Genomic DNA, 26,022 nt, shown 5'->3' on the forward strand with positions numbered 1-26,022 from the left:
AGTGGGTTTTTAAATATTGAATAAAATAAACAATAATTGTAAAAGCTTAATATCTTAAAACATTAAAAAATAATATATTTTAGCTTTTACAGTTTTATAGAATTTATCACAAGTTTGTACGCCTGAGCTTATTACAGTTTGCAAAATAAATATATACAAGAACTTTTTTGTTGTATGTTAATCTTAATTGAAATTCATTATACTTTTTTAAAAGTATATGTTTTTGTTTTCTTTTTTGTTCTTAATTTTGTAAAAGTCTTATTTTCTAGTGTTGTTATAACTCTTTAAAGCTTAAAAAGTGAAAGTTAATAGGTGGTGTGTAGCTCGATTACTGATATGTCTTTTTATACATTAGGTCGTTTAAACATATTTTTGAGCTTCGATTTCTTTATCGTGTTTAACAAACTAAGTTCTTATATTTCAGACTAAATACAAAATAGCCCACGATTTTAAACCTGTTTTACTTTGAAGGTTTATTTTGCTTTATATCTTAAAAACATAATGACGTAATAATAAATTTATTCATAAACTTATTTTTACTTATAAATAACGTTTAGTGTTAATTTTTACAGATTTTGTTTTTAATTAATTAAGTAGGGACCCTACGACTGTTTTATGAAGTTTTAGAGTGTTGTTTTTTGTACATATTTGAGAGCTTCTATTTGTTTTTGTGTATAAACTAAGATAAATTCAATGAGTCATAATATAAGTTTTGCATCCGCAAGCAGCGGAAATAACCAAGAAGAAAAAAAACAAGAAGATACAAAAACAGCTTTTGTACACCCTTCATGCGCTCGCTATAGCTCTTCTAGGTATCTTGAAGAGCCAAAGTAAGTAATCCATTTAGTTTAAAATGAACTAAAAATATTCATGTAGGAAATTATATAAAGTTTTTCAAATAACTTTTTCTTTTAAAATCTGATTTTGTTCTTGATAAAAAATAAGTAGCTATGAACTTACGTTTAAGTCTTAACAAATTTTTATTTCAACGATTAACATAATACTTCTAAACAATATAAAAATTATGAAGTTAGTTCTGTGTTATTTAACGTGAAAAATAAAGTCAGAATATTATTAACAAAAGGTTTGAACTTGATGGTAAATTTGACTATGGAGATTATGGAAAAGGTAAAAAAGCCCCAGGAAACCGTCATTTTATTCCCAGAAGAGCTAAATTGAAGGCTGCTGGAGGTAAACTTAAAAATATTTAGTGTCTGATTTAAGTTGAACTTTTGTTTATAATAATCAATTAAGTTATCTAAACTTCTCTTACTTATCTCTTTTATTAAACTTATATATGTTACAACTATAACCTTTATAAATAAAAAATAAGTCTTTAGTATAAGATGTAGAATTAATGGAGAAGTTGAATGAAATGCTTAAGTTATAAATAGAAAAAGCCTTTATCTTATACTATCAGTTAATACATAACCTAATAATTACAATAAAATATTTGGAGAAATTTTTTTTTTTTTTTTTCAAAACTTATTATACAAACTAAGTTTCGGTCAAAGACCTCGTCAGTGCTTCTATAAAATCTAAAATGAAATGTAACAGTCATGTAAAATAGTATTTAAACAATTAAACTTTTTTAAACTTGAGATCTTTTTATTTGTTTTCAAAAACCAAAACATATAACAAAATATTTGGAAAAACTTAATAAAAAATACACCTGTAAATAAAATATACACGTTTTACACGTTGTAGAAATGTTACTTTTAAATAATATATTTCAGAACAACTTAAACATCTGTTAATAATACGAAACATAAAAAAGATCTCAAACTTTTAGGTTTTATTTCTTTTATAAATATACCAATGAAACTCAAAAAAAAAAAATCTAGCTAAAGCACATAATACTAGACTAAACTTTTGTTAAAAAAATCTTTATTAGATAATATTTAATTTCTTTTAATCGAGCTTTATGCTCTACAGCATTATTATTAATCTCTTTTTTTTCTAGATGCTTTATTGTTTTTGCAGCTCAAAGAACACCTTGTTTTTAAATAAAGAGTATGTCTTTTTATGATAGAGACTAATTTCATGCTTATTTTGACGCAAGTTTGGTTTATCTTTTTAGCACTTTAAACTTAAATAATTAACAAAGTTTTATTTATTTTTCTTCTTTTTATTACTGGGGTTGTTTAAGGTAAGTCTATATCGTTGTACGAAAAGTGGAGATTGATGCAGTACAATTCTAATTGCATTATGAAGAAATTTCTAGATCGGCACCGCGTCAACGTCTCTGTACTTCCCCCTTGTGTCAACTATGACTTGTGGAAGTACCCAAAATGGAAAGCAATGTACGACAAGGTACGTTAAGAACTGCTTTTTTTCTCTCATGAACTTGTAAAGTAACTTAGCAATTGATCAAAAACAATCAAGTTAACTATTTTAATTTGATTAATTTATTAAAACAATTTAAGAGGAGTTACAACAATCGAATAAGATAAAGTAACAGCAGGGTTCATTTAGTTTTATACAAGTTAATCTCATTTCTATAAAAAAAAAATTACCACATAATAAAATGTAAAGAATCAAAGTTTAAAACTCAATTTAGATTCTTTAGTGTTGATGTTAGATTTGCACGAATAACCAAAACCTTAAACCTTCACCAGTTTTTCAAAGCATTAGTATCCCTATTTAAACCTATTGAACTATTAAAGATTTGAAACTGTTTAAGCCAAGTTTTTCTACCTTAATTCTTACCTAATTCTTTTACCTAATTGCTGACTAAATCTAACTCTATTGTCTCAAACTTTAAACATCACACCTAAAAACTCAAGTCTAACCCTTAAACTGTTATGTATAACATCTGACTCTTATCCCCATACCCTTAACAATTTTAATCTAACTCTTAGTTTTTATTCTAAAAAGTCTACCTTTAAATTTAAACTTAGAACCAAGTATCTATAATAATTATGATTTAAGAAAACATCCTGAACCTTTAAATCTCTCAAGAAACACTGTGCAAAAGTTACGACGCTTGCAAAAACGTCTCCCGTAAAAATGTGACGCATGCAATTCTGATTTATTCTCCCAATACAATAAATGCAAACTAAAGTTACAAAAAAAAGACTGCTTCCCAAAAAATTTATCTTCTTTGATTTAAAAAAAAAAAATTTAAATAAATTTCTTATTTCAATTATAACTTATTCTACAAAATTATGTTTATTTTCAGCTCAGACTAGTAATGTACTTTACTTAAAAGTTTGAGAATTAAGTTGTTTAAATTACTGCTTTTGTTTTCCTTTTTTCAATGAAGTTTTTTTTTATAATCATGCAAGATTACGAAGTACACATAAAGTTTTACGTATAATTTTTTTAATCTTACGAAGTTTGTTTCCAAACGTATAAAATGGATGTTAAGATCAAATGATTCAGCTAGTATCTTTTATAACTTAAAATAAAAAAAACATATGTAGGTTGACGCCTTAAACTAAATTTATTTGTTTTACAGCCATTAGACGAAGATCCGTGTCCTGATTGCGATGTTAGGTTTGTATCAACTCAAAATGGTCAATACAAACCAAAAATTGCACCAGCTAGCATCCTACAAACTAGCCGGTGGAATGTTAGAAAGTATCTGGTTTGTTTAACTTATAAAATATAAAAATACTATTTACCCTATGTCTTAACTTATTTAAAGGATAGTAGTTGCAAAAGTAAAATAAACTAAAGTATACAGGAACTTTGTTTATTGCTTACAGATAAGTTAAGTAAATTAATAAAAAAATCTAATAGCTGTTCAGGTTTGGCAAACTAGAAAATCTTTACCTAAAACCATTTTATTCCAATTAAACTATTTCTTAAAATTATTTTAAAAAATGCTTTAAATTTTCTGAAACCTTGAAACTTTGTAAATTTTACTAAATAAGTTTATAACCTAAGTAACTTTTAGAGTAAAGTATTAAACGCATACTTTAGCTTGTTGAGGTTAAAACTACTGTAATGCATGAAGTAGGTTATATTATGTAGACGTAAGCCTATAAATACTCTGAGCAAATACTAATGTGCTATATTAACAGTATGTTTAACTTCAGCGTTATCAAAAATAACAGTTAACTTTTATTATGTACCTCATTTAATAAATTTAAGTAATTTTATATACAATGATAATATGTTATAAAAATACACGTTGAAATACATGTCTAACTGAACTTTTTTCTAAAAATAGGACAGTATTATATTAATTGGATTGCCTCAGCATATTACCGTAGCTTACATAAAAGAAACATCATCTCAAGTTTTCGTGGAGTACGTTGACCCAGGTAACGTTTAAATCCAAAAATTAATACAGGTTCATGTATCAATTTGATAGCATGCCGGTTTTACTTTGTTTTATTAAATTTAAATAGCGGGACCATCAGGTGATAAGAGAGGCTGTGAAGAAGTTCAGTTGTGGATGCACACTTACATGTCCCCACTTTTGAGAAAGCCTATAAAGTTCTACCAAGCTGCAAAAGGAATCAATTTCCAGGTAAAAAGTTTAAACAGACCGATAAATTTTATATTTTTGGTATTTAAATTAAAAAAAAATCTATTACTAAGTGTATGTTTTAAAACTTACTATCATTAGGTTTTTGATAAACAAAAAGTAAAAAATATATATACCCACTTTGGTCTCATATTGTTTCAAGTCATTAAATAACTAAAATATTTGTTTAAATAAAACTAGCTAATTAGTTTAAGTTAAGTATTCACCAAAACAACACAGTTTTTAAAATATATGGTCTTTTAAAACTAAAATAAATATAACTATTTTTATAAATTAGTTATTAATACGGTTTCTTTTAATTATGTCGTGTTATATTAATCTTAAAAAATCTAGTTTAGTCTAATTCTGTTGGTGAAGTTTTAATAAATGTTATTTAATATATTTTAGTTTTCATATGCATAAACTAAAAAAAAAACTACAATTCGATATAAACTGAAACTTAGTCACTATAAAACAATTATTTGGCATCTTAAAAACTACGTTTAATGTAACCACATTTTAATCTTTACATTTAAAACTTTTAAATTATATGCAGTCAGACAAAAACGACGTGATGTGTCAAACATGGATCTGGTATTGGGTGTATTTCAGACTTGTGCGTCTTGTGTCTTGCGAAGTTGTATCACGACATATATACAGGTGTGTGTTTTATATATGTACACGTTTCAAACATCCTTAGATAAAATTAATATAGACATTTATATATTGATGCTTGTTTACTTTTGTACCATGAAATAAGAATAGGTGAATGTTAAAATCTTTTAATAGTGTTTTATCTAGTGTTTAAGCTCTAAAACAAAATTTTAATGTTTATTGGATTTAAGATAAAATTTTGATAAAATTAGTTATTTTTCTATTTAAAGAATAATAACTCCAATATTTTGAAAATTAGTAGAACTACAAAATGGTTAATAACTAAAATCGTTTAATTTTTTAACTGCAGACTTTCACATGACAAGAAAAGTTTGGAGCGCGTCCACAAGTTCAACTGCTGGCTTTCGGACCTTCACAAGCTCGGTTTCTACACCGAAGCCTCGGTTTCACAGACTCAAGTGGCCGAAGAGTCTACCCCTCGTAAGCCCAATGCCGCCATGCCTGCTGCCAGAGCTGAAAAGAAGCAAGGACGTGTCCAGGTATTAATTAAAAAAAAACAATGAGGAGTAAACATATATTCCAATTTTTAAAAACGTTTTTTTTAATAAATTACATACGAACTTTTATAAACTTATTTAGGGAGCACTTAAGAAAATAATGAAGAAAACTACGTCTGAAGCATGTTTTTCCAAGTCTCACGCCAACAGTGACTACGAAGAAAACACCGAAGACGATTCGACCACGGACACGGAGCCGATGGAGCTCGAGTCGTGCGATAGCGCCGACATGATTTCTGCTTCTAAAGGAAGCAATTTTAACGAAAATAAGCAACAACTTCGCCTGGCTGCGTCCCAGCTGAACTTTAAAATTAGCCTTGAAGACGGCAGCGATGCTATGAATGTTGAATAACCAGTCCGCGCAATAACTTCTCGTTTAGTATCCACAAATCTTTCAGTTTATTGATCGTCTAAAGGAGCCTAATGAGGGATGCGTATAATAAAAAAATTCTGTTCCATTTTTTAGCTGGTGTATGTTTGTATTTAAAGTGCTGCTAACCTGAAAGTTCCCTTTTTTTGTGTTCAGAAAACATTTAGTTAAAAAATTCAATTAGTATCAAAATGTTAAATTTTGTACTTTAATGTTTTTTTTGTTTGTGTCAAACAATTATCAGAGTACTTATTTGCAATAAAATATATTTTATGTTGCTAAAGAGAAGTTTTATAAGTAGTTTAAAGCTAAAGAACAACAAATAAAACCTAAGTTTAATTAAAGTATTATAACTTATTGAAATATACTGTAATTCAGCTCTCTAGTACTTATTTTTGTGTAAAGAATTGGAACATAAAAACGGAATATAAATAAGAAAAACTACCACAGTTAATAAAGATAAGTATCAAAAAGATTTAATGTATAGTTCTTCTTAAGTTAAAACTAATCATTTATTAATTTATTTTATGTCTTAATTTTGTTTGTTTTACTTAAAGGCGTAAATAAAGTTAATAAGTATAATGTTTAAAAATGGCTTTAGATATAACAAATAATTCAGAAAAGTATTTACATATGCAAAGTCTATACTTTTATGACGCACTTTAAGTTCAAGGTATCTAAATAGTTCATTGCGTTTTTGATAACTTTATAGTTAGTAAATAGTAACTCTTTATGTATCACCAGGTTAAATATATCCAATTTAAATTCTTACTTCAAAAACATTTGTGTATGAGTGTCATTTTTCTGGAATGAAATATATATATATATATGCTATGACTAACACTTCTAAACTATGTCTAAAATTTAAGTATAACTTTCAAGTTTCATTTTTCACAATTAAAAAGCTTCAAAGTTTTTTTTTTTAATTTTAATAAATCATTTCATTTACTCATTAAGTGTTTTAGATTTACTAAAACTAATTTTCAATAGGTCTTTAAAGCATGTTTTAGGCTTTTATGATAGATCATAAGGAATTTTTAAACAAATCTATACGAAATTGAAATAGCTCCTTTTGAATGCAGAATGTTTTATATTGCATTTGTACTAGTTCTGAAGTTATCAAAAATACTTTAATTACTGTTCTAATCGTTAGAAAAATGTCTGCTACAACTAGCTTTAATGAAACTGCTGTAATTACTGTAGTAACAGTCAACAAAAATGTGTAATGTAAAAGTCTAAAAGATATACTTAAAACGTATCAGATTTTTCGTAAATGATAATTTAAAATATATATTTTTAAAATTTCTTACACTATCAAGAAAACTTTTGTATTTATCAAAAAACAAAAAACAAATAAAACTTAATTTAAATAAGTAATCTAAACCATTCTCTGTATAATTTGCTGTAATTATTTAATTTTACAGAGCTACAGAAAATTAGTTTTTTTTTTAACCATAATTTGATTTATGTTTACAAGTAAAAATTGTTCCAAATCAAAAAAGCTAAAATACTCAACACATTAAGCACTACTTTCTTTTAGAGATTCGTATTATACTTTTTCTAAAAGTAAATATGTACTTCTATAAAAAATAACAAAACATAATTTAATAGTTCATTTTATTGGTTGGTTGAAAAACTGAAAAAGCGTCTTAAAGCAATAAAAACTGTATACTACTATTATAATAAGCTAAAAAAAGTTTAAACATACTTGGTTTTATAAAAATTAGGTTCGGATGCTTAAAAATATAGAAGTATGACCTACACATGGTTGGCTGAAAAGAGGTGTCAACAGGACTTTTTTTTTGGTAACTAGAAAATTAAATAGAATTCAAAGCTCGATAAGTATGGACTTCTTGTTTTCTAAACTGGTTTTGAGTTTATTCTGTTTCAAGTATTTTAAAAGTTATGTAAGCTTGAATGCAAACAGTTTTGGATATTTTTGTACTTAAAAATTACTCAAAATGCATTTTAGATTTTGTAAAAACTATATAATATATCTGAAATACTTATTTAAAACTCATAACTTTACTGTTTTCTCAAATATCGTATAATATCAATGGAATCAGAAATATTGTTTGGCAACAAAAAAAAAAAATATTTTTGATATGTAATTTGCTAATATTCAGCCTATAGAGCCTAAAATAAAAACCTTAGTAGGCTTCAAAGTATTGCTTGCGAAATGCTTAAAAAAATTCATTGTGTCGAATAACAGAACTCTGTGAATTTTTTTTAGGCTCTATATCATGGGTAGGTGTCAAATTTGCACGAGCGTACAAAATTCCACGAAAAAAATTTGGCACCAAGGAACAAAATTGCAAGAAGATAAAATTTCACAAAGACTTTTTTTGCACTAAGGGTCAATTTTGCACGAAGAAACTTTTGCAAGAAAAAATTTTTGCAAGGGTTTAATTTTTTTAAAATTATTTTTGTATTTTTTTTAATATTTTTTTTTTTACTTTTTCATTTATTTTATTTTTTTATTATTTTTACTATCACTGCTACCACTAAACCTTACCCTCGGTCGGTAATTTATTTTTTACTTTTAATTTTTTTATTAATTATTTTTACTTTTTTTATTCCTTATATTGATTATTTTTTGTTTTTTATTTTATTTTTACTATCACTGTTACCCCTAACCCTTACTCTCGTTCGGTAGCTTTTTATTTTTTAAAATTAATTTATTTTTGTTTATTTTTCTTGATTTTTAATAGTAGTTTTTATCTTTATTTTTACTATCACTGTTACCCCTAACCCTTACCCTCGATAAATAACTTTTTTTTTCTCCTTGTTTTTTTAATTAATTTGTCTTTTTTTTTCTGTATTTTTTTTAATAGCTCTTTCATTCTGTTTTTTTACTCTAGTGCAAAATTGATTCTCCGTGCAAAATTGTCGTCGTGAAATTTTGTGACATCGAGCAATTTTGTCCCCTCGTGCAAATTTGTCTTCGTGCAAATGTATCTTAGTGCAAAAATGACTCTTCGAGCAAATTTGTCTTCGTGCAATTTAGTCCCCTCTTTCACTTTTGACCCGTTCCCCGATATCATATGTGTTAGCCTATAAAAATCAGGTGAGGTTTACATATGGTATTTTTAGCCATATGAGTTATATTCTTAATTACCCTAAATACACCCTTGAAGCTTTAAAAATAAGATTAAACTGTTTAAAAACAAAAAACTATTGGAATTTTGATTTTTTAAACAAGTTTGAAATTTCAGCAGCCATACATGTAAATATTTTAGATACTTTTGATCAGGTTTTACTTTTGATGCAAACTTTTTTAGTATATTTTGGATACTTTTAACTTAAAAGTAAGCAAAAATTGATCGCACTTCAATTTACCTAAATCCTAAAATACTTTGATAAAAGTTTTGAAAATATTAAACTTAGTTCCTTTTAACTATATTTAACACTTTTTTAGATCTTAGTCACTACTAAATTCTATGTCCGCTAGCCTGCCAACTGTGTGCCACATCTTATAACTAAACATCATCTTTTTATTTTTAAACTCGTTTAATTTTGAAAAAGATAAGACAAGCTGTTATACAATACATGTCGGAAAATAAAACAATCAGAAAATTTACTTAAATATAAATTCAAAAAGTTAAAAACATGTTGTTATCTTTTTAATCTAAGTTTTTCCTGTTTTTCAATTAATAACTTATAAACTAAGACAAACAATTCTGATAACTAAAAATTATAATGATTAGTTGGTTTTTAATACAACATTTTACTATTTTTCCACTCTTTATCACTTAATTTAGCTGTTAATTTTTGAGAAATGAGTATCAATCAGACATTTACTGTTGTTTAAAATATTTTGTTTCCTATTTTACTAAACTACACTCAAATACTTATAAGAAAATATTCAATTCTATTTAAAGTATTTAATTTAATTTTACTAATAACTCAAAATTTAAAAACGTATGTCACAATACATATTTGTTATAACCCCTTTTTATCTGATTTAACTTAAAAAAAAGCTACTTTTTTTTTAAATATAGAATTATAGTTGAAGTTCAAGTATTTCCACGTTCATTACAAATTGATCTCTAACCTAAATACTATTTAAAATGTTTGAAAAAATAAAGGTTTAATAGCAGTGGCGTTGCTGGTATTTTTCTTAGGTGATTCAAAAATAAAAAAAAGCCGAGTTGCTCGTGCTCTAGTCGCCTCTGCTCTGCTTAGCTTTGTTCTATTTTTTGTTTACAGTAGCTTGTGGAATAATACTCAAGCCTGCACTGTTTTAGAGAACTTTCAACTTAGCTTTCTTACTGCAAGATATTGATTTTGCGGTAATTTTCAAAAAAAATTGCTTTTTTGATTTCATTTGCGGCAGGCAGCTAGGAGCTTGCGGCAGTGTAGTGAGCAAAATGGTCGTTGTCTAAATTGGAGTTTTATCAGAGATTTTAGTCTCAAAAATTAATAAAACGTTATAGATACTTAACTTTTTATTACAAAATTTTAAGGTGGTGCAATTGCGGCAGTGCAACACTCCACGCGACCCCCTGGTTAATAGTATACTATTTATTTAAAGACACAATAATATAACAAACTAAATGTAAAAGAAAAATGTGAGTTTATAGTTTAAAAAAAGTAAAGTATCAAGTATATTTGGTTTACGTATTAATGAACACATAACTAAATATCTAACGGAAGCTAAAAACTCATTAAACAAATTCTTGTCTGGTAGATTGAGAGAAACGTTTCCTTTTCGAGTTACAAATAGTATAAAATCACGCTATACATTGTTTATAGTAAACAGCAATTAGCTGCAGTAGCAGTTTAACTTTGACGAAGTTGTTTTCCATTTATATTTAGTTATTTTTTACACTTAAAAATAGATTCGCTTTAAACTTTTATTTTATTTTTAATTCAGTGTTTTTAAAGTTAGTTGTGCTTGTAAATATAAATATAGTAAAAATTGAGCACATAACTTACAGGTTGCTTTGTTACATTAAAATTAAAACTTGTCAAGTTAATTCTATATAGAAAAATATCTTTTTTAATAGTAATATTGAATTAAATAGTAAATAAACTTAATCAGAATTAAGTTTCAATTTTTTAAATATTTTTTTTCTTAGCAGAATACTCTGTTAAAAAAGCTATCTTTGTGTTTTATATCTAATTTTATAAAGACTAAATATACTCATGAATATTTTTTGTAGTAATCTATTTAAAAGTTGTTTGAAGTATGTTTGATCTAATTTATATATTGTTTAGTATATAGTTTTTGTGAAATATGCAAATCATAGAGTCAAAAACTAATGTGAATTTATATTTGATTGTTCAAGTTTTGTTGTTTTTATATAGATGAGAATATAAAGAAGCAAATATTTTAAAACTTTTGTTTCTAAATACTGACATGTAAAATAGTTAGAACTATTTTTCATTTTAAATAAGTAACAAACCCAAAAATATTAATGATTTGTTTAGAAAATGTTTAGAAACAATGAAAAATAGATGGTTGTTACAACTATATTGTAATTTAACTTATCAAGTGTAAAAAATTTGTTTGTTTAGGATCAAAAGTTTACAAGCTGTTTGTTCAAACAGAAAGTTAGTGGTAAAAGAAAACAAAGTAATGATCAAAGTTTTATTTTGAGAGTTTAGCAAAGACTTTATCTTGATATGTAATTTATTATGTTGTTTTTAATTATAATTAATGTTTTTCTTTAAAGTTATAGTCAAGATTTAGTTTTTAATTAAATGATATTGGGTTGATGTGAAATATTAACAAATTACATTATTTGTTTACATGCTACTTAAGTTGTTACTGATGGTTATTACTTTGATAATTTAGTAAAGTCCTTTTAAAGATCATTCTAGTTGTTTTTATTATTTTTTAGTAGTTCATGTTAAAAAAATTGCTATATTGATTTGTTAATATTTCAAGAATATTCATTTGTGTATTATATATAATCAACATTTTTAATTTACCAGATAGATCTAATTTCGATGTCAATTTTAAATAGTACCTCTTTTGTTTTAGTGTGGTTTTAAATAGTTTTTAAGTTGGTTTTAAAACCTACAAACAAGTATTAAATGAAATACCTCAATAAGTCTAAACTTATTATCTAATACTTTTTTCAAAAAGCATTTTGTACTAAAATTAGTTACAGCTTATTTTATTGTTAAATTTTAGATCTTTTTAACTTTAAACAACACCATTTAATGCGAAAAAATATGTAGTATATACTCTATAAATATAAATTTTGTTAAATACTACAGCATAAGATAAAACTTAATTTTATAGCGCTTAATTTAGGTTACAAAAATGTCTAACTTTCGAGTTTTTCATCATTTCCATACATGCTTTTTTGCTAAACGTGTAACCTTAATGTACTTGAACTTAGATAAAGTTTAATACAGGTGTATTGTAACTACATAATTAAACTTAACATTTATTGTAGGTATAAAACTGAAAAATGCACATACTTTCTTTTTTAAATAATTTACGTGACTGGTCTAAAATGAAATACTTTACTTAATAAAACTAGAAAAAGAAAAGAGCTTGGAAAGACTTACGCGAAATTATTATCAAAAAAAATTAATAACACGTAGGTTTGAAAAAACATTATTGGCAACAATGTTCTGCTATACATACAAGTTTGTTTTGACTAAAGTATTTAATTAACTTTTGTCAAGCAAAACTTAGCTGTTTTTCTATGCTTATAAACTAGATAACAATAAAATATTGATAATAAACTTTTTTTAATTAAGGAAATATCATACGTAGAAAGAACTATTAAACTTTAAGTGGTTGAAAAACAAATACAAGTTGTTGTTTTTTTGGTTACTAAAGTTTTCTCAGGAGCAAAACTTGGCACTGACTTTGTAAACTTTACCAATATAAGGTTCTTCTAAAGTTTATATACCTGCACTAAGAAGTTTAAAAGAAAATTTAATGCATCATTTTGTTCATTTTAATAAGTAAAATTATCATAACAGACATAAAACAAACTTTATGTCAAACAAGTTTACATCTTTATAAGAAATTATAAAATACAACAAAGTTATAATACATTTAGGTAAAATTTTGTCACAACTAAAGTATAAACGATTTCAAACTTTATACTTGATAAAAACAAAAGTAGTTAGTTTTATAAACTTTTAGCAGTTTTTTTTTTAATATATATACCATTTTAGATTTGAAGTGTGTTTTAGTTTTTTATTAATACTGCAGTTTTGTATAATACTTTTTGTAAAAGAAAGTTATAAAGTATTCGAAAACTTAACAAATACTTTTACTTGTTATATATAATTTATAGAGTGTTTCAATCAAAAGTAAGTAGTTTTTATCGTACTTACTTGAATTTAATTTTAGTATATTTTGATATAGAAATTTAATTTCGCTAAAGTCTAAGCTAAAATAATCTTAACTTTTTTTCATCTCTCATTATATATTATTCTCTCTCTCAGTCTTTCATGTTTATAATTGAGTGTTGAGGTTTTGTTTATTAACATTTGAGGTAAACACAGCTCAGAAGCAGACACATATATAAAGTTTGAATAAACATTAAAAATTTTATAAATTTAATAGATTTATTTCCCAAAACTATAGAAAATATAAAGTGTAGTATTAGAGTTTTTTTTACATGATAAAACTAAGACAAAATTTCAAAAGTATTAAATTGTAGCGTATAACTAATAAGCTGTTTTTTTATGTGAAAAAAAAACTTTATATAGTATATTTGTACTTGCAAGCGTATTTTTAAGTAAGTTAGTAAGCTAGTAAGGTACTGTTTCTTTTAAATTAAACTTTCTTACATTTATTAAGTTTTTCCATAAGTTGTTATTTAAATTAGGTAGTTCAATTTTTTTAAAACAAATAATACATATTATACGTCTTTATTAACTTAATCTTCTGGATAAAAACATAATATAATAAAAAGTTTATTTAAATCAAATTTGTTTAAAAACCAAAATAAATTGACTCCTTTTGTGTGCAAACTTTTTTTATTGTAAAAAGAATTCTTTTCTGAGTCATAATTACGATTCTTAAAGTAGAAATTTTTAGTTTTAGAAAAGCAATAAACTTTTTTTTAAGTTTACTTAGTATTTTCATCGTTTAAAAAAATTTGTTCAGCGTTTTATTAAAAATTATTCAGCGTTAATTTGAGCTCTTTTGTTCAAAGCTATTTGCACACGTGTCATGTTGTTAGCAGGTGAAAAAACATCTCTAAAGAAACATATCAGTAAGAAACATTTTGTCAAAGAAATATAATTCGAAGCAACAATATCGCACCTCGCGTTTGCATTGTTGCATATTTTGTAGTGCCTTTTGCATGGTTCGCATGTCAGCGTTTTTGTCGCTATTTTCCGTATCAGCTTTATTGCTCTAACAACCAGTAACTTGCAGTAACATTTTTCCATGAAAAATCACGTCCCAGCTTAAACTTTCTCCCAGTTTTCGATGAAGCACAATAATAATTTTTTAAGAAAAAGTTTTGCTCGAGTATGTTTTTCTTGTGGGGAGTCAATACGTACGAAAGTGTTTCCAAGACTACACAAATACGAGAATGTGCCCACGCAAACAGTTGATATATATATAAAGATAATTTTTTATTCATCTATGGAGGTTTACCAGAGTATTTTCTCTGATTAAGATAATTTATATACTAGTTTAGGAGTTAACAATGTTTAAGGTTTATTTTACTAGTTTCTAAAAACTGTTCTAGTTTTAAAGGAGGAAATACTTTTTTTTTGTAAATAGAAAGTTGATAGCGTAAATATACAAAAAAAATGTAAGGTATCTTTTTTGAATAACACTTAAGAAAGATAAAACAAAAGCTTACCATAAAACTATGTAAAACTTAAAAAGTGTTAAGCCTCTAATCTTAAAGTGTAATCGATAAGACTTCTTTATATAACTTGTGATATTAATATAGGTGATGTATTAAGGTTGTTCAATTTGTGCAAAATGAGAATAAATAAATAATATGATCGTTATAAAACTTGATTAACAAGCTCATTATTTTTTTTTTGTCGAGTGAAACTTGTTAGCTTAAATTGTGAATTACTAAGATAAATTAAATGACCAACACGAAATTTTATATAATTCAGAATGTTAACTAATACAAAAACTGTGGCTTCAAGTTGTGTTGGCCTTAAAAACCATTTTATACAACTGAAAATTTAAAATATGAAGTTAAACTCAAAGGTAATAACCAACAAAATTTATTTTGTTTACAATTTTGTTTTTACTTGAAAAATCTGATTAAGTTAGTAAACACAGGTAGGCTAATTTTTTTTTGTAGCGTACGCACCCACTTATGGCAAGTACAAATTGAAATACAAGCTGTTACAAGCTCATATTATCATCATACTCGTTATATTAACAAGTTTGCATCTCACATGTTTTCTCAATGCATCAAACACGGCGGCCACAAAAGGTTAATTTCATAAACATTCTTTCGAAGATAATGAAGGCTGGGCTTTTGGCAACAAACCTTAACATGCAGTAGAAGGACTTGGGTGAGTAAGAAGTTCAAAACAGCTTGTAGAAAATTGAATATAAAAAAAGAGACAGAGTTCCACGAACAAAAAAAAAACACTGAGTTTAAAAACTCTAAAAGTTGTATGCTCATTTTAAAATTGTATTACTAAACCAAAATTTATTAAGTTTAAAATTTTAAAGTTTGTCGTTTTTGCTTTTAAAAAGTAATAACTATGTGTTTTTAAACTGTATTGTAATGTTAGAATAATTACTTTAAGTTTAAAAAATAATTTGAAAACGAAGTACATCATAAGTTTGTTTTATAATTCAACAAAAACAAAAGAGTTTTATTCTATTTCTTCCTTTTTTGCTTGTACATAATTATAAAAATATGTGCTAGGTTAGACCAAAATCAAGACTTTGAATATAAAATGACAAGCAGCAAGTAAAGATAAAGATAGATACATAACTATCGTTTTCTAAAAAAAATCAACACCAAACTTATAGTAAACTTTAATAGGCTGCATCATATAAGATGAATTTGAAATACTAAGTTAGTATGATTTTAATCTTTTTGTAAGTATTTAAATGAGTAAAGTTTTTCAAACTTTTGTTTTAAAAAAATAAAATGTTTCCGAACATACAAAAATAATATTAATTTGTCCCATTAATTAACTTATAGTAAGAAGTTTTCCAACGACTAATAACAATTTTGTCTAAACAAAATAGGAAGTTTCAGACGTTAAAATACGAAAGAAAGTCACTCACACAGAGCTTGTCAAACATTATCAAGCGTGGTAAAACATAAATTGACATTAAACCCAGTTGCTGTGTTAGCTAAACAAACTCAAAAGTTTTAATTAAAAATTTCTGCTTTTAGTTTTATTTTTACTTTTTTAAAATTTCCTGTCTAAAAAAAGCTTGTTTTGACAATTTTTTATTTGCTTAAGTTGTACATAATTATGAAAGTTCTCACGTGAGTTTCTAGTTTGTTCTTCAAATTTACAGTATTTAGGTACTGTATTGCAATAAAAAAGTATGTTTACAAACTTCACGAAACTTTATACAATTGTACTTTGTTTTTAGTATTTAGCAGAAGAAAATGTTTTAGAAATGAGTGTTTAGCCAAGTCATTTAGAGTTTGTATACTTAAATTACAGTGATTTTTTTTTATCACGAAAAACAAAAGAAAAAAACTTTCTATTGTATTTATTCCCAATAAGTTAAACTTATCACCTTACTACTTTTAAATAACGAAATCGCTATGAGTAAAGTTGGTTATTTTTTAGATCACTATAGTTTTGTAAAACATTGACACGTAAAATTTGTAAGGCTACAAAACTATTTAAAATCTATTTTTATTATTTGTTTTTGTGTAAACTCGAATTAAAAGACATATAACATATAAAATAGAGTAATTGTTTAAATGTTTTGTTTGTTGTTAAAACTACTACTTTTATGAATGCATTTTTCTTTAATTAAATTATATCGAGGTTTTCACAATTTTCAAATTTATTTTTTACAACTTAGTAGTTAAATTTTACTAAATACACGTTTTATTTTTTTGTAAAAGAGTTATTTCTTAAAATTAAGAATTTTGTAAACCAAAACTCACTATTAAAAAATTTATTGAAATACTAGTTTAAAGTTAAGTTTAACCATTACAGCTTTTATTACAACAATGAAAACCATTTTCATCTTATTTATTCTACCAAGCATGCTTCTTGCAATCAGTTGCTTAGCAACCAATCAATCAAAACCAGGTCAGGTTGTTAAAAATCCTCCATCATGGTACGTGCCCGAAAATCACAACTTTCCTGGAATTCCCATCGACACTTCACCGACCCCTGGCCCTAACGACATCCGACCCGAAGTTTTCAAGCGTCGCCTAGCAAACCTGTTTAATCCCGAGTTCATGTCAATTTCTAGGCCGCAAAAATTTGGGGAAGTCCTGAATTTTGGTCGCGCAGGAAAATGGCGGTCGCCATACCAGCGCGCCATGAAGCTAGTTCGCAGATTAGGGAAAATACCCCAATCGATGAAAAGAAAGCGGCAGCGAGTAGTGATGGGTTGGTACGAAAAACTGGACGGTTGTCCCGTCGAATACAGCTGGTTGGACCTGGGCCGGAGATATTGGCCGCGGTACATCAAACGGGGTCACTGTAATTCCTCAAACCGCTGTCAACTTTCTCCAGACTCCCTCAAGTGCCAACCTTCAGAACACAAAGTTCTTACACTTTTAAGGTTCACTTGCAGTAAGCGGAATAGATCTTGCAGTTGGTACAACACCAGGATACCAATTATCAAAAATTGCGCGTGTCTCTGCAAGGATAAAAACTGAGACAAAAGATGTTTTTAGTGAAGTTGGTTCACGCACAAATTTTGGAGGATCTGTAAGAGAGGAGTATCTGTTTTGATAATTAGTGGTTCTTAGAAAATTGCAAAACTAGTAAACTTTCTAAAGCAGTTTTCATTTGTTTCCTGCATGCGGGACTTTTTTAAAGATTTTTGTTGAAAAACTTATCACTTATATTTAATTTTTTAATTTAGACATTATCAAAAAAATAGGTTTTTCTTATAGTTTTAATATTGAACTTTTGTTCTATAAAACTAATTAGTTAAGGATTAAGTATTCTTTTTTTTAACTTTAATTTTGACAAAAAATAAATTTTATATAACTCGATAGTAATCATTGCAATATAAAATATACTTTATTCTCTATTGAAAATAAACTTCCGTAACTGTGCTTCGAAATTGTTTGTATAAAACTACATTTTTTAGTTATGTTTAAACAGTTATTTCAAACAAAAAAAGTAAAGCAGCTCAAGTTTAATTAAGCGGTTATAAATCAAAAAGTTCAGTTGTTTTGTAAGATTTAAAATAATCCAGCACGAGGTTCCAATATGAAATTCAATTTAGATTATATATAAGAAAATTCAATTACACCTTTACTGTTTTCTTTTTGAGACTTTGCAAAAATGTTTAGTATAAAAACAGTCTTTAGCCACTATAATAACTTTGTTATCTAATTTAATAAAAATCAAAGTATTGTTACATTCAAATTTCATTCGAATTTGTGTGAACCAATAAACACCCAGCCTTATATTAAACTCTTGCTTTTTGTGCAGCCGAAAATGTTTGCTAACAAGATAAATAATGTTTTCGTATATCGGTCTTAAAAGAGAGTATATCCCCGGCTTGTTAATCATCGTTACCTTTTAATGTGGCAGAGAAGACAGACTAATAGCTTATTATCACATTAAAACCGCCAAGAATCCGACAAAGAGAGTTCACTAAGCTACAACAAAAAAAGAGTTTTTTGGTGCAGAAATTATAAATTACAGAGAGCTTAATTTACAGTAATAAATCCCCTAACCTTCTACAAATATAGCTTAAAATAATTCGAGATTTGTTATGACTGTGAAAGTTATAACATTCTACTTAAGAGCTAAGTTATTTTGATCTTTATAATTCAGATATTTACTCTATAATTGACAAAGTGAATCAATAAAATATAAAACTTCAAACAATTTCATACAAGTAAAAATAATTTGTTTTATTAAAGCTCTTGAGCTAGCAGATAACATAACTTGATGTAATTAATCCAAGTATTAACTTCGTAAAGAGCCTTTAAGTAAATTTAGTGCTAAAAGACACTTGAGTCTTTTATGGCGAATAATAGTTAATTAGTTCGTGAAACACGTTTTTACGGGTTTTTAGTTACGGTTAAACTAATATAGAACAATTTACGAATTACCTTAAGTTTTAAATGATTACATTTCAAAATTTGCTCTAAATAGCTATGTATTATTTTTAATATTATAAAAACATTCTCTAATTTTTTTAAGAGCAGTAATTTAAAAGTATTATTTATTATTAATTTCTTTTAGTTTTTAATCGTTAAAAGTTAAGACTTTTATTTTGAAAGTTGTTTCAAGAACTTTATTAAACGTATCGATTCTGGTGTTTGTTTTCAACTACATATTTTTTGTTTTTTAACATTTATTGCAGTTCACAGCTTGTTTACTTTGTTGTAAGTAATTTGCTTACACGTCTTTTGACCTAAACATTGATACTTGGAACTTGATTTATTTAAAAAAAATTCTAATAACTCTATATTCAATAAAATTACACTATCAATAATTATTAAAAATAGCCATTAAAAAACATTTTTTTTAGATTTTGTTATATTTGTCTACCCTATTTTTAAAGATGTAAAGACTTGTGTATGTTTTCTCTTTAATTTGAAAGTGCTTAAGTTTAAAGTCAAGTAAAGGAATTTTCTAGTACGACTTGTTCAATTTTAGGAATAAAGTTTAAAGTAAGTCACAATCTTCTAAATATACCTAAACGTAAGCAGGTACGAAAATTGTTTTTTAAAGGTTATCAGATATCAATAAAATAAAACTTACCAACGGCCATAAATTTAACATTTAAAATTTTATAGCAATAATCACCAATGGCTATTGTTTACTAAAATACTTTAAAAAGCTGAATATGTTTTTTAAATTGTTTTTCAAAAAATAAAAATAATAATAACTAATTTTCGAGGCATTATGCCAAAAATGTTTTCAAACAACTTTTTCTGAATTTTTTCATACTCAGAAGTTTTTAATATTCAAAAGTAAAGTAATATTTTTCAATGCTTTAGTTTTGTGATTTCAGATACATTTTTAATTGCAAACAAACTTATTTAACTTTTCTGAAATCTTAAAAACAACGATTAATATCTACATCTAATTGTGTCGTTTAAAAACAAAGTCGAACTCTACAAAAAGGGGAAAATAACGTTATGTATTGTTTTTAAGTACTTATAATCTTATACTTTAAGCCTTAAATAAAAATCAGAATTAAGATGTTTTGTAAGTCTAGACTTACACAATCTATATTTTATATTGGCTATACGAACTAATACATTTTAAGAAAGATAATTTTAAATCTATGCAAAAAGAAAAATGATAAAACAAAATTGCATATACGTTGTTATTTATTTCATTATAGCATAATTTATAGAGTACCTTCAAAATATTATAAATTTTTGATAGTGCATTATGATTTAAACGTTGGAAAATTTTAATAAATTAATTAAGTAAATTTATGCTTTGAACTACTAAGCTTGCAAGATTTTTACACTAGACCCACTAAATTAAAAATCTAATACAATACAATCATTAATAAATATCAATGTAACAGCTAAACAGAATAACTTGAAAGCAGTATTTGATTATGTACTTAAAAGCTCAATGTATGAAATATTGTATTGCTTTTCATCTACTTTTCACGGTTAAAATTACTATTTCTGTAATTCTATTTTATTCCTACTTAAAAGAAAATAATCTTGTATTTGAGTAAAACAAGTTTTGATAAAGTATTGTTAAACTTAAAACATTTTTACTTTGTCTTCCTAAAAGTTTAATGTGCTCTAAAACTAATTTTTAACTACATAAAACATACCTAGCAGTCTTTTACAAAAATAGTTGATTTGTCGACTTACTAAGGAACGCAAAGTAAACTTTACAGCCAATCATCAATATATTGTTGCAATTTATCAAGTACAAAAATACCAGCCAACCAAAACAACTTAGCAAAAATTTCTAAAATTAATTATAACAGCGCAACTTATCATTACGCTTTGCAACTACGTTGGTTTAAACACATATAAGTTACACATCGGCATATCTCGGCTGAAATATTAACAAGTTCAAGTGCCAAACGAGGTATTTATATTAAAACAAAGGCAAGTTTTCCATTAATAGGTGTGATTTACGATATCTGAGTAAAACTATTATAGTACAACACTAAGTTTTACTTAAAATAATAATGTGATATTTTTTTAAACTACATGTTATAAGTTAAACTTAAATAAAACAATACATAACCTTGTTACTATGGTTTAAATGATCTCTGCAATATTTTTTTTTTTAAGTTTACAAAATATAAACTATTCTACTTAGGATTTTAAATATGAACTATAAGTTAGTTAAGTTTAAACTTTTATTTTGATAGATAACTACTTATCTATCAAGTTTTTGTCAGCGACTATAGTAAAAACCTATTTAATGTTTTTTGTCTAGTCTACTTTATTCTCGATCAAATATGAGACAATTATAGAATTAAAAATTCATAAAAAATGTAAAGGATTCTTTTCTAAATATATAACTTACAAATAAAATTCATTTAAAGCAAGTAAAAAAATATTAATATTAATGGATGGAATAAGTTTCACACATAAAGTGAGATTAATTGATTCTTTTTTGTTTAAAGTGTATTATACAAATTATAGTTTTTTTTAATTTTTAGTTTTAAGAAAAAATATTTTCTATAGATATTGTGCTAGTAGAATAAAATTGTATTGATGTAATAAATTAAAAAAGCGTGAAAACTTTAAAAGACTTTTACTAAAATTTATGATTATGACGCAACACAAAAAGGAAATTTGAAGTATGACTTTACTTATTGAATCTGACATTAAGATTCTTCGAAGTGATCAGCACAGCGTGATCTTCGAACTTTTCGTCACACAGTGTCCATATGACATCGAATTTGATTAGGACAAGAGACTTTTTATACGCTTGTTATGACGTCATATTGTGACCTGTGACGTACGTGTGAAAGTTGACGTGCCGTCGAAAAAAGAATTGTAAACATTCGGCAGCGCCCGCTGTATAAACAGATCACTAGGCACAATAACAAAGCTTACGTGTATATTGCTGTAAACCAATCTGAAAACAACAAAATGGTGCTGTAAGCTTATCCATTTTCTAGCAGCTAACATTATGCGTATTCAAATACGAAATTATCTTTATTTAAAGTTTAAAAACTACAATAAATTAGCTTGACTTTATAGGGGGATATTAAGTTATTTAAAAAGAGTAAAATATTCAACAACTACGCATAGTTGGCATATTTGAATAAATAGTTTGTTACGAAGATTTTTGTTAGTAACTCGAACTGAGGCGTCTAAACTTGTGGTATCCGGTTGAAAAATAACTTAAAAATATAAAATGTTACCTTGTGTGGGAAATAGAACTACAGTCACGTTTCTCGCTCGAAATTTCGCACCGTAGCTCATTTTCTTGTCAAATTAGTCAGCCAGATGGATGTGAGGTAAAAAATGTTTTTTAAACAAAGAAGAAAGCGGGCCGACAGCAACATTTCGCCCTCTTCGTATTCATGACAACCCGTCATGTGGGTCAGGGGGCGGCCTTCAACACCCGTTGGTGGGTGTACGTGCCGTGGTGCCCAGTAGGGCTGACGACTAATAGAGAAGTTGTTGTTTGTTTACGTGAGTTTGGAGGAATGGTTAGAATTTCATTAGTCGTCATCAATTTTTTTTAATTTGAATTTAAATTTTATTTTAATAAACTTTAACGCACTTTACTACGTTAGTGTTAGCAACAATGAAAAAATATAAGCTGTTTTATTTAGAATATATAGTTAAAATAAAAAAGTTGTTAAATAAGTAAAAAAGTGCATTGTTAAATTATTTTATTCTATTGTGAACTACCGTTTTATAACTATTTTTTACCTTACAGAATTGTTCCGTAAAAGGTTAAAATGAAACTAAGGGCAAAGGGGGTAAGGACATATTTTTACTTGCAATTCTATTTTAACGTATTTGTTGCTTTTTACCGTTTTTTTTTTATTAGTTTTTTTAAGTATTATTGTATAAAGTCGGAGAGTTCAACAAGTTCGTAAGGAAGGGCTAAAATAGACTTTCATGAAGTAGAGTTTTTGTTATCGATATTTTATAATTTTTAAAAGAAATCTTTGTTTCAGCTTTATTCAGATCACAAATAACAAGCGACTGATCATCAAACTTTACGTATAAAATAAAAAAAATATTTTTGTCATTTTTTTATTAAATTTTGCAAAACATCAGTTATAATTGCGAAATTTGAGTAGATTTTTTTTCTCACAGATCAAAAGAAAAATCACATCATCAGCTGTTAAATGTTTGTTTAACCTTTTTCTCCGTCAGTTTTCACCCACAACTAATTGTGACGTAATTAACGCCCGCTGACTGGTGACATTTGTGCTTTTGAAGTTGTTATTGATATCTATCGTGAGAATCAGATTGTCAGTGATGCCAATCAGGGGGATAATTAAATAGAATATCAAGTTTTAGTTTGAATCAAATTAAGAGCTACGGTCAAATTTTTTAGACTATTAACAGCTTCTATGCAAACAAAGCTATTCGTAAAGTATTATAAATATTTCAATTCTTTTATTCTTATAATACTAAAACTTGGAAAATGTTATTATAACGATTTTAGTTTTTTAACAACATTTTAAACACGTTCGAATATACTAATAGTTGTAATATTACAGTTGTGTCCTAAAAGCATACAAAATTTTAATCCTACGCTTGTGACCTAATTTTTTTTATTTGTTTGGTTATATATCTTAATTTACAATAAAATTATCCTAAAAAAAAAGAATAATCTCAAAACAACTTTTCTTCATTTTAGACAAAAAAGCCTACCTTTTTAGTCTGTATTTACTTTAATTTTTTTTACAAAAAAAAAAACCAAACTATTTATTTGTTATTGATTTATATTGTATTAATTACCACATTTTATGTGTGGATTTGTAGAAAAAAAAGAATTAATACCTGAACAACTTCAAAATAACATTTTATTGTGTGAAAATTTACATTTTTGTTATTTTTTGAGTTTAAGAGTTTGACAGTAATAATTTTAATAATTTCTCACGCTAATCAAAAATATGTTCTTATCTTGGTGGTCAAAAATTATTTGTTTTTGTAGCCGAACAATTAAAAGCTGACGACACACCGGATAAAACAGAAGCTGCTTCTTAAAACAACTTAAAAGCAAATTCGTTCTTAAAATAGCAACAAGACAAATTCTTCACGCCATTCTGATTTCCGCACTTAAAAACAAAAATCTCCCTAAAAACACTGCTTAGCAACTGCTTAGGTGATCTGCTGCTTGGCAACGGTTATAACGGCTCTTCTCTGGCAATTGGGGACCACCGGGTAAACCTCGTCTCCAATTGGTTAATCATCGACACCTTTTTGTTTGCTTACAATCACTAGAGCGTGCCTACCCCTTGTTTCCTTTCCCCAAATTTGCTTTGCTAATGGCAATAACTCGAGCTCAGAGATATATTTTGATATTTACTTGTTTTTTTTTAATAAGTTTTGCAAAATCTTCCGTATTAAGACCAGTTGTTCAAGAAGACCATAGCAAAAATTTTTTGGTGTAAGAAAATAAAAATAATACTTCTCTTTAACTGCTCTTAAAGCCATAAGACGTTTGAAGATAATTTAGGTCAATATGAAACGAATCATAAACGATTTTTTAACTTAAAATGAATTTTTTCAAAAGTTTTATGTTATACCAGTATAAGTTTTTAAAATTGTTTTAAAATGCACTTAATATAAAAAATTTTACATTAAAATTCATACATAACAGTTTAGAAACTTTGAAAACTTATTTATGTGGCATTAGATAAACTTTCCTCTATTTGATTTTTTATATTTTGTAAAAACTGTAAATTTTAAGTAAAAATGTTTAGCATAAATTAGAAAATATAAATAACTACTGTTTGAAAATAGTTTTTTTAACAGTAAGCAAAACCTTAATAACAAATAAAAAATATTTAACATAACTCAACTCGATATAAATAAAAATAGTTATACTTAAAACGAAAAACTACTTTTTATCTCAAAATAATTTGAAATTTTATAAGCAGTTTTATACCTAATAAAAAATACCATAAAATGGTTTAATAGACAAGGTTTTTATTTGTTAAAGCTGAATTTTTAAAATACTTACTTATACCTCATACCATGGTGGAGTTATTCTTTAAGCTAGCTTCTACTCAGTTTTTATAGTTCAGTGTTTTTAGCAGCTAGTTGCTATGTTGTATTTTGTTAAGATAACCTTTAATTTAGAGGTCAAATACAAGTACATTCGGCGGAAGTAAAAACAAAATCAATTTAATTTTGAAGATGTTTTAAACGCAATTTTTGCTTTTTTAACTTTGATGATGTTTTTAACGTAATTCAATCAACCTTAATCTATGCCAATTTCTATAAAAATGTAGTATCAAACTGTGTATTTCTTGTTTAAGTTTTTATAATCAAACGAAATGGATATACTAAATATTTATCACAAATAATTTTATAAGGCTTTAAATAGCTTATTATGAGCTTGCTAAAAATCTAACAAAAAAAACTTTTTCTTAATTTTAATCAATTAATAATAAAATAAAAGTAAAGTCTATTAACTTTTATACTTAAATAATCACGAAGGAAATTTACTATTCATTGTAAATTTTAAATGTATTCTAAGATTAAATTCAGAATGGCAAAACATTGTGTTAAGTAAATTGTTAAAAGTATAAGAAGGTATTATAAAAATGTAATTTTTATTGTTACCACACAAATCTACATTAAAAAAAAAGAATTAATTTAATACCCTTTGTTTAAAAACACGCCATACAACAACTAGTATACAAATAAAAAAACGTGATCTTATTTTCAGATTTTTAAACTTTTTAAGAACAATGCGAATTAATATAATGCTACGACCTCGCGACG

The 26,022-nt window shown here is 26.2% G+C and overlaps 2 protein-coding genes across 2 annotated transcripts; both read left to right on the top strand.

Moving 5' to 3' along the window:
- The first annotated feature begins 693 nt into the window (after positions 1-693).
- LOC145828546 (uncharacterized) lies at positions 694-6,001 on the top strand. The gene is made up of 9 exons (XM_082936302.1): positions 694-830; positions 1,085-1,191; positions 2,150-2,313; positions 3,461-3,589; positions 4,178-4,271; positions 4,359-4,480; positions 5,034-5,137; positions 5,442-5,631; positions 5,732-6,001. The coding sequence occupies exons 1-9, from the start codon at positions 694-696 to the stop codon at positions 5,999-6,001; spliced, it is 1,317 nt and encodes a 438-aa protein (XP_082792428.1).
- Positions 6,002-17,128: 11,127 nt separating this feature from the next.
- On the top strand, positions 17,129-17,940 carry LOC145829785 (noggin-2-like). Its single transcript, XM_082937654.1, has one exon. It carries the CDS (start codon positions 17,137-17,139, stop codon positions 17,794-17,796), a length of 660 nt encoding a protein of 219 aa, XP_082793780.1. The 5' UTR covers positions 17,129-17,136; the 3' UTR covers positions 17,797-17,940.
- Positions 17,941-26,022: the final 8,082 nt, after the last annotated feature.

The sequence above is a fragment of the Thalia democratica genome, chromosome 2 (genome assembly GCF_965202585.1).
Source record: "Thalia democratica chromosome 2, ktThaDemo2.hap1.1, whole genome shotgun sequence".
Classification (NCBI taxonomy): domain Eukaryota; kingdom Metazoa; phylum Chordata; class Thaliacea; order Salpida; family Salpidae; genus Thalia; species Thalia democratica.

What these genes read in the sequence shown, in the direction of transcription:
- LOC145828546 (XM_082936302.1), top strand. Translation starts at nt 694, where the DNA reads ATGAGTCATAATATAAGTTTTGCATCCGCAAGCAGCGGAAATAACCAA. An exon ending in AGGTATCTTGAAGAGCCAAA is followed by an intron (nt 831 to 1,084) that starts GTAAGTAATCCA and finishes TATTAACAAAAG; the next exon opens with GTTTGAACTTGATGGTAAAT. An exon ending in GGAATGTTAGAAAGTATCTG is followed by an intron (nt 3,590 to 4,177) that starts GTTTGTTTAACT and finishes TTCTAAAAATAG; the next exon opens with GACAGTATTATATTAATTGG.
- LOC145829785 (XM_082937654.1), top strand. Translation starts at nt 17,137, where the DNA reads ATGAAAACCATTTTCATCTTATTTATTCTACCAAGCATGCTTCTTGCA.